This window comes from Mustelus asterias, chromosome 12, assembly GCF_964213995.1.
Source record: "Mustelus asterias chromosome 12, sMusAst1.hap1.1, whole genome shotgun sequence".
In the NCBI taxonomy this organism is placed as follows: Eukaryota; Metazoa; Chordata; class Chondrichthyes; order Carcharhiniformes; family Triakidae; genus Mustelus; species Mustelus asterias.
Window position 1 is genome coordinate 60,254,967 of NC_135812.1, and position 15,030 is coordinate 60,269,996.

General features: G+C 47.5%; 1 protein-coding gene across 5 annotated transcripts in view; it reads right to left on the reverse strand.

Moving 5' to 3' along the window:
• The window catches only part of caskin2b (CASK interacting protein 2b), a 255,010-nt gene that overhangs the window by 81,952 nt on the left and 158,028 nt on the right, over positions 1-15,030 (reverse strand). For all 5 annotated transcript variants that reach the window (XM_078225315.1, XM_078225314.1, XM_078225317.1 and 2 more), the window contains one exon: positions 334-431. In XM_078225315.1, coding sequence (XP_078081441.1) covers positions 334-431 — 98 coding nt within the window. The remainder of the gene's footprint in view (positions 1-333; positions 432-15,030) is intronic.

Consider the following 15,030-nt stretch of genomic DNA (forward strand, 5'->3'; position numbering starts at 1 on the left):
CGAGGGGCCACATGGCCTCCTTCTGCGCCGTAACAATTCTGTGATTCCGAGAATATCAGGTATGAAACGTTTCTCTGTGAGTTTACACAGGCTCAATGAGAAAAGGGTGAGTCTCAATGAGTGTCTTAAAGCGAGAGCTGGAGGGGTTTAGGGAAGGGATGCCGGAGACTCATTCCGAGGCAGCCAAAGGCATGGCTACCAACAATGAAGTTAGAAAAACCAGGGATGGTGCAAGCATGTACGACTGATGGAGCGCAGAGCTTGCTTGGCGGGGGGGGGTAGGGAAACATAAATGAGGATGAGAAGAATATAGAACAACTCAACAATACTAACCATTGCTATCCTTGATGTCCACCATAGCCTGAGCTTCCAGCAGCAACGAAATGAGATCGGTGCTCCCGCTAAGCGCAGCATGGTGTAAGGCTGAGAACCTGTAGACAGAACACACACAGATTTCAACAACAGAATCACAAACTAACAAGCCCCATGGATCATCCATCTTCAGCCATCAAAACTATTCTCCATGGCTTTGACATCTGCGAGTGGCGTTTTATACCAACCCCTCAAATGGCATTGAGTGCTATCAGAGTACGATCACTAATCCTCATCACTGAGGGGAGGGGCAGAGATTTTCCACTCTCGGTTATTTTAACCTGTTCACAATTAAACTGGTTAATATAATCCTGCTAAAAAATAATGGAGGAAACAGTGGCACAAGATTTCATCCGTTTTAGCTCATCCAGCCTGGGGGACATCAAAGTCCCTTGGTTTGCAACCTCCAATGTTTTGGCAGTGTTTCCACCGAACCCTCTCTATTCAGACGTTTATTCTGCGTGTTGATCACTCTTTGTGTGATGAGGGATTTCTAGATGTCAGTCTGGAATTTACCTCTTCACCAGTTTAAATCTCCTCTACTCTCATGGTTTAATTTAAGTTAGTTGCTGGATTTTCCTCTCCTATTTGGTTTACTGCCTCGGGCACCTCTGTGCCATCACCTCTCTGACACCGCCTCCTGGTGACCAGGTTCCTCTAGACACTGTTCAGCTCCTCACCAGCAGGGGTCAGTGTGTCTCCTGCGCACTGTTATTAGCATCTTGATTCACTGCCTCCCGCCTCAGTGTGAGCGCAGCACTGTATAGTTTGGTCCCAGGCTCCTCTGACTTATCATTGGCCTTACCAATTGTCACTCTTAATGCCACTTCATTGAACGGATTCACCATCAAGAGGCCCTGATCTTTTTTTGGCCTAGTTCACGATTATTTGAATCCTGAGGCCTGGACAAATGATCTGCGGATATGAGTTCGAATCCCACCACAACAATGGAAGGAATTTAAATTCAACTCAAATAAAATGCTCGTCTCTTTAATAATGATCTTGAAACTACCGTATGGTCGTTAAAACTCATCTGGTTTCCTTTAGGGAGGGAAATCTGCCGTCCTTACCTGATCTGACCTACATGTGACTCCAGAGCCACAGCAACGTGGTTGACTTTAAAACTGCCTTCTCTGGCCAGCCACTCAGCTGCTACAGAGCTCTGTGGCTGTATCTACACCACGGGGCCTGCAGTGATTCAAGAAGATAGCTCACCACCACCTTCTCAAGGGGCAATTTGGGATGGGCAATAAATGCTGGCCTAGCCAGTGATGATCATATCCCAAAATCAAAGAAATAAAATTCATTGAGTACATGCATCATTTCTCCTTCTTTCCTACATTTAGACCCTTATATTAAATTCCAGCTCCTCTCCTCCCCATGTACATATTTTATCCAGCTTCCTCTTCAATTTCAGAGTTCATTCCTCAGTCCTTCAGGTTTGGTATCTGGAAATGTTATCAATTTGTCTCAACAATTGCCAATATTTTATTTGTCATTTATTCTATGATTTCAAAGTTTCCTGCTATTCCCAAGTAAAATAAAAGTAAAGTTTATTTATTAGTCACAAGTAGATTTACATTAACACTGCAATGAAGTTACTGTGAAAATCTCCCAGTCACCACACTCCGGCACCTGTTCGGGTCAATGCCCCTAACCAGCACGTCTTTTGGACTGAGAGAGGAAACCGGAGCACCCGGAGGAAACCCATGGAGACACAGGGAGAACGTGCAAACTCCACACAGACAATGACCCGAGCCCACGTCCTGCCATCCTCCTCAATATATTGAAGAATTTCTCAGAATTTGATATGAATTTTCTGCGGTATTGTGGCACAGGGGCGGCACAGTGGGTTAGCACCTGCTATCTCACAGCACCAGGGACCCGGGTTCGAGTCCCAGCTTGGGTCACTGCCTGTGTGGAGTTTGCACATTCTCCCCGTGTCTGTGTGGGTTTCCTCCGGATGCTCCGGTTTCCTCCCGTAGTCCAAAGAAGTGCGGGTTAGGTGGATTGTCCATGCTCAATTGCTCCTTAGTGTCAGGGGGACTAACTAGGGTAAATGCACGGGGTTATGGGAATAGGGCCTGGATGGGACGGTGGTCGGTGCAAACTCGATGGGCTGAATGGCCTCCTTGTGCACTGTGGGGATTCTATGATTTTCCTCTGGATGATATCAGACTGGATCCTAGTCCTAGTAGCATGGCCTAACCAGCATGTCTTTTGGACTGTGGGAGGAAACCGGAGCACACAGAGGAAACCCACGCAGACACGGAGAGAATGTGCAGACTCTGCACAGACAGAAGGCGATACTTCACTGTCCAATAAACCAAGCTCACGAGGGAAGGTGACCTGTGTCAGCTCGCTGGCAGCACTCTCACCCCGAGACAGAAGCTGGGGAGTTCACGTCCCATTTCAGGACTTGAACCCATGATCCAGACTGCGTTCTCGGTGCTGCCAATGAGTGAGTCATTGAATAAAGCCACCAGCTGTCCTTTGCAGATGTAAAAGGGCAGCATGGTGGAACAGTGGTTAGCACTGCTGCCTCACAGCGCCAGAGACCCGGGTTGAAATCCTAGTTTGAGTGACTGCGTGGATTCTGCACGTTCTCCCCATTTCTGCCTGGGTTTCCTCGGGTGCTCTGGTTCCCTCCCACAGTCCAAAGATGTGCAGGTTAGGGTGATTGGCCATGCTAAATTGACCCTTAGTTTCCTGAGGTGTGTAGGTTAAGGGGATTAAGGGTTATGGGAATAGGGCACGGGGGGGCGAGGGCAGCTGTGTGGGCCTGGGTAAGATGTTGAGTCGCTGCAGAGCTGATGGGCTGAATGGCCTCTTCCTGAACTATAGGGTTCTATGATTTTATGATCCCACAACATTACTGAAAGAACAAAGGCACTTCTTATCATGTCCTGGCCAACATTCCTCCCTCAACCATTATTGTCAATGAAAACAAACATTTACTGTGTAGAACTTGGCTCTCTGCTTGCCTACGTGACAACATTTGAACATTTACTGGGTGTGTTTTCATCCTCTACATCATGCTCTTGTTAAGACCCTCCTTAAACCCTCCGTCCTTGACCAAGCTTCTGGTTTTCATTGCCAGCGCCACTGCCATTGGTTCAATATCAGTTTCTGTCTGATTACACGCCAGTGAAACACCCTGGCAGCTTTCACTATGCTAACACCAGGGGCATTCTCGACCCACAACTGAGAGTGAGCCAAAGGAGAAGACATGGAGACACGTCACAATAGCCCGATCAAAGCAACCTCTTAAAGGAGTCAGAAGCGGAAGAGGCTCGGGAGGGTTTCCAGGGCTTATGGTCTAGACAGTTGAAGATAGCGCCACTAATCGTGGATGAAGGAAGTTGGAGGGCACAAGATAGCAGAAAAGTTTTTAAAGTTCATTTATTAGTGTCACAAATAGGCTTACATTAACATTGCAATGAAGTTACTGTGAAAATCTCCTAGTCGCCACACTCCGGCACCTGAGATACACTGAGCGAGAATTTAGCATGGCCTAACCAGCATGTCTTTTGGACTGTGGGAGGAAACCGGAGCACACAGAGGAAACCCACGCAGACACGGAGAGAATGTGCAGACTCTGCACAGACAGTGACCCAAGCCGGGAAGCGAACCCGGGTCCCTGGAGCTGTGAGGCAGCAGTGCTAACCACTGCTAGAACTGGAGGGATGCAGAGCTCAGGGAGGGTGAGGAGGTTGCAGAGATTGGGGCTTCGGGGGGTGGGGGGGCTATGCTTTGCGGAGTGATGGAGTGAAGGTACTACAGCATCACATTGCTGCGTTTAAATAGCAGGCGAGGCAGCCACTGTGATCAGGTTGTTGTGTGAATGCTGCCAGGCACATTCTGAGCAGTAAACATATTACACCCAGCCAGCCAGCATTTAAACACGGTGAAAGCTTCACCATGTGCAGGAGTGTAAATGGAATCCAAGCTCAGGTTGCCATGGTACACTGACAGCTCTGACAGCCAGCTAGCAGCTCGATCACTGCCGACATTGCCGTTTCTGTTGAAAGGATGTCTCTCAGGGCTGCTGTGGACAGTGCTGCTGCTGTGTGCCTGGGGTATTGCAAACACAGAACAAGGGAGCGGATTGTCTCCAGTCGACCCTGCAGCCTTCCCAAGGTAGGCATCCATCATCAATGTGTCCACGTCACTCAGGACTCTCGTCCTTGTCAGGTTTCTCAAACACAAGCTGCCAAACTCGTATTCGGGCGGTACACTGAGCTCAAAGTGTCATGTGAAGAGAGGGAGGAGGGGCACACACAGGGCATTGCAGTCTGGAGTGTATTACACAGAGTGGCGTAGAACTTACAGCACAGAAACAGGCCTCCAAAACAATCCCGATGAAAAGCCATCACTCTGAGGTTTTCCCCTCCACAGATTTTTGATTCTTTGTTCTTTCATGGGCGTCAGTGGCTGGCTCAACGTTTGTTTCCCATCCCTAATTGCCCCTTAACTGAGTGTCTCGCTCGGCCATTTCGGAGGGTAGTTAAGAGTCAACCACATCACTGTGGGTCTGGAGTCACGTGTAGGAGCCAGACCAGGCAAGGATGACAGATTTCCTTCTCTAAAGGGGCAATAGTGAATTGGATGGGTTTTTCCAACAATCGATGATCATAAGTTCATAAGATATAGGAGCAGAATTAGGCCATTCGATCCACCAAGTCCACTCCACCATTCGACCGTGTCTGATATGCTCTTCATCTCCATTTTCCCGCCTTCTCCCCATAGCCCTTCAACCCATTACCAATTAAAAATCAATCTAAACTCCTCCTTAAATTTACTCACTGTCCCAGCATCCACCACACTCTGGGATAGCGAATTCCACAGATTCACAACCCTTTGTGAGAAGTAGTTTCTCCTCAACTCTGTTTTAAATTTGCTATGATGTGGAGATGCCGGCGTTGGACTGGGGTAAACACAGTAAGAAGTTTAACAACACCAGGTTAAAGTCCAACAGGTTTATTTGGTAGCAAAAGCCAACAGGTTTGTGTGGCTTTTGCTACCAAATAAACCTGTTGGGCTTTAACCTGGTGTTGTTAAACTTCTTATTAAATTTGCTACCCCTTATCCTAAGACTTATCCTTATTCTCGTCCTAGAATGCCCCACCAGCGGAAGCATCTGTTCCACATCCATTTTATCCATACCTTTTATCATCTTGTATACCTCAATTTGATCTCCCCTCATTCTTCTAATGATACTGTCACGGTCACCATTACTGAGACTCGCTTTATATTTCAGATTTTATTCATTGAATTTTAATTCTACCAGCTGTTATGGTGGGATTGAACCAGTGTTCCTAAAGCATTGGCTTGGGATTAGCTCTGGAGTCCAGCGACATGACCACTATATCACCATTCAGCCCACTGAATCTGTACCGACTCTCTGAACGAGCATCTTTCCCAGGCCTAACCCCTGCCCTATCCCCATAACCCTGCGCATTTACCATGGCTAACCCTCTAACCTACACATCTTGGGACACTCAGGGGCAATTTAGCATGGCCAATCCATCTAATATGCATATCTTTGGAGTGTGGGAGGAAACCGGAACACCCAGAGGAAACCCACGCAGACACGGGGAGAATGTGCAAACTACACACAGACAGTGACCCGAGGCCGGAATTGAACCCGGGTCCCTGGCGCTGTGAGACAGCAGCGCTAACCACTGTACCGCCGTGTCGCCCATAAGAGTTAATAAGAGGATATTGGGACCAGTTAGGCTCAAGTAAGCCGATAGGTTTTTAATGTAAAACAGGTTTGCGTGTTTTCTTATGGGAAAGTAACTTTTGTTGAGCATGTTTTCCTTCAGCACTCTTTCTTTTAGGAACACATTCAGATTTCTAAATGAGGGATAACTGCACAAGAGTGTCAGCCTGGATTAGGCACAGAATTAAGGTGCAGTACGTGCTGATTTGAGTGATCCTGACTGGCACGAATGGTTGTGGCCGGGGCTATCGTTCTGCACAGTGGTGCTCGTGTTCCCCTCCTACCCCCCGCCTCCTGTCACACACTCCCCCAACCCCCCACCCATCCCACTCCACTCCTGCATCAGAATCCTGTACTAACGACTCTAATCCAGGTTTATTGCTCACACACTGACCACAGTGTGATAACAAACTGTCGACAAGTACCCAGCTCCCAGCCACCGAGAGTTTCCAGGTTCCAGCAGTCACTCACTCACTCAACACCACAGAGAGATCACAGGCTCAATTAGCCTCTGTGCTGTGGGAAGAGAGATCAAACTGTTCATTATCCAGTGCCCGAGACTGCAACGTTGGTCTCGGCTACAATCTCCCTCGCTGTATTGGCACTCGATCGGGCATTGCCCACTGAGGTGACAGGTCAAAGAACGGACAACGATTCTCAATCTCATCCTTGGCCTCCTGGAAAAGGAGGGGAGAAATGGAGAAGAAAGGGAGATGTTGGCCAAAGTAAGGATACAATCAGGAAAGCTGCCCAATTAAATACCCGAGGGGATAGTTCCACTTCATCTTGTGGCCGGGGCTATCATTCTGCACAGTGGTGTTCGTGTCCCCGCCTCCTGTCACCCACTCCCGCAACCCCCCACCCATCCCACTCCACTCCTGCAACAGAATCCTGTACTAACGACTTTAATCCAGGTTTATTGCTCACAAACTGACCACGTGATAACAAACTGTCGACAAGTACCCAGCTCCCAGGCACCGCGAGTTTCCAGGTTCCAGCAGTCATTCACTCAGCAGCACAGAGAGATCACAGGCTCAATTAGCTGGCGTTGTTAACAACATCCCGTCTATTAACTCAGCTACTGGAACACTATCAGAAATTACATCAGAATGCTGCTGCCTTTTATACAACACAGACGTTTAAAACATGTCAGCTTCACCGCTGATGCTTGCCATGGAAAATTACCAACACATCTGAACATTTGTTTTTAAGCTGTTTCCCCCCCCTCTCCCCGCCCCCCCCACCCCCCGGTGTGCTGTTGAGACATCAGGGATCTTCTAGTTTCATCCCTTTCCTTTCTGCACATTAACAGCTGCTCATGTCCAATTCATGCCAAGCCTCCTTCTTCCATCTCTCCCATGCTCACTCACCCTTCCACCACGCCTTCAATTTATAATCCTGGTCCATGTATTCAAATCCCTCCATAGCCTCATCCCTCCTGACCTCGGTCACATTCTCCAGTTCCACAACCCCCCGACGAGCTTTCCCCCAATTCTGGCCCCATTAATGTCCCCGATTCCCTTGGTCCTCTTTAGCGGATTGTGTCTTCAGTTGTCTGGGCCCAAAACTCTGGAATTCGCCCTCGGAACCTCGCCGCCTCACTACCTCTCTTTGTTCTAGTTAGTCACTCCTGCGTCACCTGGTCCTAATATTTCCGTTAAAGGACTCGAAACATTAAGTCTGTCCCACTCCTAATCGATGCTGCCAGAGCTGCTGAGGTTTCCCAGCATCCTCTCTTCTTGCTATTGTTTCCTTATGTGCCTTGGTGTCAGATTTTGTTTGATGCAAGGCATCTGGCGATGTTTCACATTGGTGACAGCATTACGTAAATGTAAGTTGTTAGAATCCCTATAATGCAGAAGGAGGCCATTCGGCCCATCGAGTCTGCACCGACCACAATCCCACCCAGCCCCTATCCCCGTAAACCCACATATTTACCCTGCTAGTCCCCTTGACACTATGTGGCAATTTAGCATGGCAAATCAACCTAACCCACACATCTTTGGACTGTGGGAGGAAACCGGAGCACCCAGAGGAAACCCACGCAGACACGAGGAGAATGTGCAAACTCCACACAGACAGTGACCCAAGCCGGGAATTGAACCCGGGTCCCTGGCGCTGTGAGGCAGCAGTGCTAACCACTGTGCCACCACGCTGCCCATGTTGTTGTTGCTTTATAACCAGTTGTGAGAATGAGTAGGGACCTGGCACTGCAGGTCTTGCCTCAGAGCGCCCTCCCTTCCTCTCTCCCTGTCGGGGTGGCTTTTGGTGGAAACCCACAACATGGCCGAGATCAGGCACTCATCAGAAGTTGATGGAAGGTAGGAGTTTGCTTTTCACTGGGTCACTGAATATATTCGAGACGGAGTTAGACAGATTGAGGCCTCAACTCCACTTGCCTGTCTATTCCACAAAGCAAACCAGAGCACAGGAGCAAGGATTCTCTGCTCAATCCACCAGACTCACTTTCATTTACCTCAATACTGGGCAGACAAAGTTCAAAGTTTAAAGTTTGTTTATTAGTGTCGCAAGTAGGCTTACATTAATACTGCAATGAAGTTATTGTGAAAATCCCCTAGTCGCCACACTCCGGCACCTATTCAGGTAGACTGAGGGAGAATTTAGCATGGCCAATGCTAACCAGCATGTCTTCCGGACTGTGGGAGGAAACTGGAGCACCCGGAGGTTGCGGCATCTGCTGTCTGGAGACAATGCACATCTCTTTAACCTGTGCTTAACCCTCTCTCCACTCACATTGTCTGTATCTTTAAGACTTGATTACCTGTTAAGACTCGCATTTCACCCATTATCTTGTAATTGAGTTTGTGTCTATATATGCCCTGTTTGTGAAACAAATCCTGCACTCACCTGATGAAGGAGCAGCGCTCCAAAAGCTCATGCTACCAAGTAAGCCTGTTGGACTTTAACCTGGTGTTGTGAGACTTCTTACTGTGCCTACCCCTGTCCAATACCGGCATCTCCACATCATCTACACCAATTGGAAAGCAAGAAACCTCATTATCCAACTGGATGATGCTTGATCATCCGCCAAACAGCCTGTTTTTTGCCCGTTTTCAATCATTTATCTTGTTAAAGAGAAGTGTTCAAAGAAAATGACAAGAAAAAATATATTTTTAATGTCCTGATGGTTTTTCTCCAAGGTTGCACACAGCAATGTCCCAGAGATTGATCTTCCATTGCTGGAGGGATGGCATGGTAGGGCGGCACGGTAGCACAGTGGTTCGTACTGCTGCTTCACAGCTTCAGGGTCCCGGGTTCGATTCCCGGCTCGGGTCACTGTCTGTGTGGAGTTTGCACATTCTCCTCGTGTCTGCGTGGGTTTCCTCCGGGTGCTCCAGTTTCCTCCCACAGTCCAAAGATGTGCGGGTTAAGTTGATTGGCCATGCTAAAATTGCCCCTTAGAGTCCTGAGATGCGTACATTAGCAGGTAAAATATGTGGGGGTAGGGCCTGGGTGGGATTGTGGTCGGTGCAGACTCGATGGGCCGAATGGCCTCCTTCTGCACTGTAGGGTTTCTATGATTTCTATGATCCCCATCTGTACCTGATCACTGGCTGCCTGAACTGGGTGTTCTGAACCTGTCTATACCAACCCACAGCTCGATGAGCACAAACTTTACAATGGCACAATGCTTCATTCAAAAACAAACAGCGACTCCCCGAGTCCCCCCACCTAACAGTGCCAGAAACCCCCATCCAATGTCTACTGCGGACATCCCACACCTAGTTGATTAACTTCTGAATGAATCCTGGCATGTGCCAAAGCGGTTAACCCACACAAATCACATCCTTTCCAAACACACTTCAGGTAAAGTGATTATCTTGCCACCAGGTGTAACAATCTCAAACACTGATCGAGTCTGTGTTGTAACCTGCAAAGGTCGCCAGTTGGAAGAGAGGGGGTGGTGGGGAGGGGGTGGCGAGGGGGCTGGAGAGAGGAGGATGAATTGACACCACTTCAAATAAAACAAGTTCAGACTTAACCAGAGGCACCAGTTAGTCATTGCAAAACAGCCAGCTCACAATTAAAACAACACTGACAAGGCAAGAACCAGCTCACCAACAAGCCGGAGAGGCTGAAACAAGTGACCACAGATCACAGCTGGTGACAACTCAGTGCCTCCAGAAACGCTGCACTCCTGTAAAACATGATGGCACGGGCAGCTTTCATTGCTGCATCAATGGGTAGACACTCTGAGTCAGAAGGCCGTGGGTTCATTCATCCCCCATACCAGAGCTCTGAGCCATAACATCCAGACTGACAGCGCAACGTGGATCATGAGAATATGGATTTAGGCTTCATACCTGATCCCCTCCTCCCATCCCCCACCCCCGAGGGGCTGTGATAAATAGCACATCAGGGAAAACCTGGATACCAATGGATTAAACTCACCAACAGGCTGTCCTGCTTCAGCTGCTTGTAGGCCGCAATGCCATAACTTGGGAGTGAGGTAACTCCTGGCTCAGTGTCAGGAACGTAATGCTTCCTCTGCTCCTGTTTGTAGCCCCTTCTCAATTACTTCTCAAGCAAAGGCTCCCATGTATGGGCCAATGTGAAATAGAAGAGCAGCCGCATTGGCCGTAACCCCTAGGTTGTTGCGGGCACGTTACATGGGGGCCAGAGCTGCTGCCCCCGCCCCACCCCCACCCCGAGCAAAAGATGGAGTTTGGAGGGCTGAAGGGGAGAACAGAGCTGAGAGCATGATACAGAGAAACAAAATGAGAAAAATAAATGCACTGCTTAAAAATAAAGGGTCTCCCACTTAAGATGGAAATGAGGAGTTTTTTTTCTCTCAGAGGGTGGCGAGTCTTTGGAGCTCTCTTCCCCAGAGAGCGGTCATTGAATATTTTTAAGGCAGAGGTGGATAGATTCTTAACTAGCAAGGGAGTCAAAGGTTGCTGAGTGGGAAAGTGGAACTAAGGCCACAATCAGGTCACACAGTATCTTAGTGAAAGTCGGAGCAGACTCGAGGGGCTGAATGGCCTACCCTTCATCCTGATTCGTAAGTTCGTATATAAATGAAGAGGTGAAATTATGGACAACATATACAAGAGAACGAGGCAAGAAACAAACAGGGCAGTGAGGTGCAGGAATAGAGGAACAAAAAGGTTGGGAGGAATAAACTTCATTTTCGATTTTTATTTGGGTGAAGGGTGGGTGACGTGTTACAACAAACAGCTGAAACAGTTACCATTGTCGATTGTTGGAAAACCCCATCTGGTTCACTAATGTCCTTTAGGGAAGGAAATCTGCCGTCCTTACCTGTCTGGCCTACATGTGACTCTTAACTGTCCTCTGAAAAAGTGACTGACTCTTAACAGCCCTCTGAAATGGCCTAGCAAGCCACTCCGTTTCAAGGGCCACTAGGGATGGGCAATAAATGCTGACCCAGCCAGCAATGCCCATGTCCCACGAATTAATTTTAAAAATCTCAGATTTAAAGAGCTGCTGATTTAGTATCAATTGCCATTTGACGACGAGAGTTCCAAACCTCTCCCACCCTGTGTGTGTGGAAGTGATATAAAGCTTGAAACACCAACAGCAGAGCTGACGGCTCTGTGCTCTGCTGAAAAGCAAGAATGGAACTAAAACCGGATCGCATGGCACACCTCCTTCTGGTGATGTCATGCTGCAATCCTTTAAAGGCACGTTACAACAGTGTACAAAGCAGGTTGGGGACATGTTTCCTCGTTATTACATTTTTAAACTCCCTCCCGATCAACATCATCAGTGGAAGGGGGCAGCTTAATATCATTAAACAAGGACCAACTGCAGAGACCCTTCAACAGTGATCTGACTATCGACACTCCCTCTACCCTAACCCAAAGGATTTAACACTGAAGAGGAGGTGATTAAGAGAAAGACAACAAATTAGAGAGCATGTTAAATGGTGTGTGGAAATGAAACAAAGAATATACTTCAAAGTACATTGATGGAAATGATTGAAAAGCAAATATAAACAGATATTATGGGAATTATTTTTATTTTTGAAGAAGTAAGAAACTGTTTGAACCAATCGAGCAGGTGGAGATGTGGAAATAAGGCACAAGGTTATTCAAAATACAACTGGAAACCTTACTGGGAAAGTTAACTTTGCAGAAGGATGTACAGGTTAGATGCATTGGCCGTGCTAAATTCTCCCTCAGTGTACTCGAACAGGCACTGGAGTGTGGCGACTAGGGGATTTTCACAGTAACTTTATTGCAGTGTTAATGTAAGCCTACTTCTGACAATAATAATTAAACTTCAAAAACTTAAAACATAATGTCCTCTTCGAGGTGTGAACTTCTATCTGATTATAGACCTGTGATGTGTCTTGACGTTCAAGGTGCCTATATCTACCAGATTTATGCATCCGTTTTCTGTCACGCGATAATCGTACGTCTCCCGCTGTATTGTTCTGTTTAATTAGCAGCCCTACCCAGCACTCCCATACCGATGGAAAAGTGTAGCACAAGCAAATGTTTATCAGGAAATAAGTCCACCATTCACACTCAGCAAACCGCAGAAGCCACAAGTTCCACGGTCTCACGGAAGACACCCTTTGTGATGCCTTGGCAGCCAGCCAAAAATCTCCAACATGTCTATTTCATTCAAACCTTAATTACCACACTCGCGTCTAGCCTATCCCTGTGGTTCCTGCCCGATTGTAAACCAACTCATTTAAGGGTTCTTTGCTTTATCTTACTCAATTGTAACGCCAGGTTGTAACAGGCAATTATCCCACCAACCCTTCCGTCTCCCAAGTCATGTCTGTTCTTATTCCCTCCTTGGAAAATACTTCTGAACATTTAATAAGTGCGATGATTTTTCTTCCTTGTCACGTAGCTGTCTCGAGCACCAAGTGCAGCTCTTGCCAAGCCCTTGGGGCATGTTTTCCTTTGGCATGCAATAGAAAAGAATTTGTTTGTGTTGATACGGCAAGTTCACACTGATGCCAGACCAAATAAACAACATTTATCTGTTGACTGAAAAATATAAGGCTGGAAATTCTAGTCTACGAGGGGGCGGGAAGGGGTTGGCTGTGGAACTTTGGCATAATCCCTGCCAGAAAGTGTTCTAAGATTCGTCTGGTTTCTGCCCATTGCAGGTTCCCCAATAAATTGTGGACTTCGCCGTACACTGACAGCCTGCCAGAAAACCTCAGAATGTGGCGACACGGTGGCACAGTGGTTAGCACTGCTGCCTCACAGCGCCAGGGAACCAGGTTCGATTCCCGACCTCGGGTCACTGTCTGTGTGGAATTTGCATGTTCTCCCCGTGTCTGCATGTGTTTCCTCCGGGTGCTCCGGTTTCCTCCCACACTCCAAAGATGTGCAGGTTAGATGGATTGGACATGCAAAATTGCCCCTTCGTGTACCAAGATCTGTAGCTTAGATGGATTAGCCATGGTAAATGTGTGGGGTTACTAGGATAGTGTGGGGGCTAGGGCCTGGGTAAGATACTCCAGAGAGTCGGTGCAACCTCGATGGGCTGAATGGTCTCTTCTGCACTGTAGGGATTCTATGATTTCTGCTGAGAAGCACTGTGACCCGATGCAAGCTCCATTCTGTGCCTTAAGAAGGCCCAAGCATTACAGCAGGTATCTATTGGTGGCCCTTCGATTAGCATTTAATACAATCCTTCTTTAATACTTTCCACACCAGAGGTGTTAAAGTAAAAGCAACATACCACGGATAATGGCAACCTGGAATAATGATGTGGAGATGCCGGTGTTGGACTGGGGTAAACACAGTAAGAAGTTTAACAACACCAGGTTAAAGTCCAACAGGTTTATTTGGTAGCAAAAGCCACACAAGCTTTCGAGGCTCTGAGCCCCTTCCTGAAGAAGGGGCTCAGAGCCTCGAAAGCTTGTGTGGCTTTTGCTACCAAATAAACCTGTTGGACTTTAACCTGGAATAAAAACAGAGAACGCTGAGTAAACTCAGCCAGTCTGGCAGCATCTGCGGAGAGAGAAACACAGTCAATGTTTCAAGTCTATGTGACTCTCTTCAGAACTGTTCTGTAGGAGGGTCAATGGGCTCAAAACATCTCTCTCCACAGATGTTGCCAGACCTGCTGTGTATTCAGTGTTTTCTGGGGGGTTTTTTGCATAATGTCTTTTACCCTGATTTTGAATTTCTCATCAAGGTCGGACATCTGGTGTTGTCTCCAGACAAGACAGCCAGTGAAACTCTGTGGCTTTTGCTACCAAATAAACCTGTTGGACTTTAACCTGGTGTTGTTAAACTTCTTACTGTGTTTACCCCAGTCCAACGCCGGCATCTCCACATCATCTCTGCTCCAGGCAGAGTTTATAATTGTTCCTGAATGGAGCAGTTCTGGCAGCATCTGTGGAGAGAGACGTTTAGAGTTCATTGATCCTTCTGCAGAACGGTTCTGAAGAAGAGTCACATGGACCTCGAAACGTTAACTGTGTTTCTCCCTCCACAGATGCTACCACACCTGCTGAGCTTATCCAAAGCTTGCCTTGTCTGTTCCTCTTGCTGACTGGAGGCACTGACTGGTTAGGAATGAACATTAAAAGTCATCTGCAACTTTCCCTACACTGCCAGTGTGGCAAATTTGAGAGACCCTAGTTCCAGTGGTGAGCATTCATTGGAGAAATAAGGGTTTCATATCATAAACCAATCTTTAACCAATAGAGGCTCAGAACATTAAGACTTTGGGTTCCAGTCCCATTTTAGAGACCAAAAGGCTGACACTTCAGCACTGGACCGAGGTAAAGCTGTACTGGTGGAAGCGCCTTTCAGATGAGATGTTCATCCAAGTTCCTGGCTATCCTCTCAGGCAAAGGTTAATAAAAAACACTTGTCACACAACTGGAAGAGCAGAGAAGCTCTCCCTAGTATCCCCGTCATTGGTTAAACCTAAAACAACACCTAAAAAACAGGAATAGAGGACACTGGGAA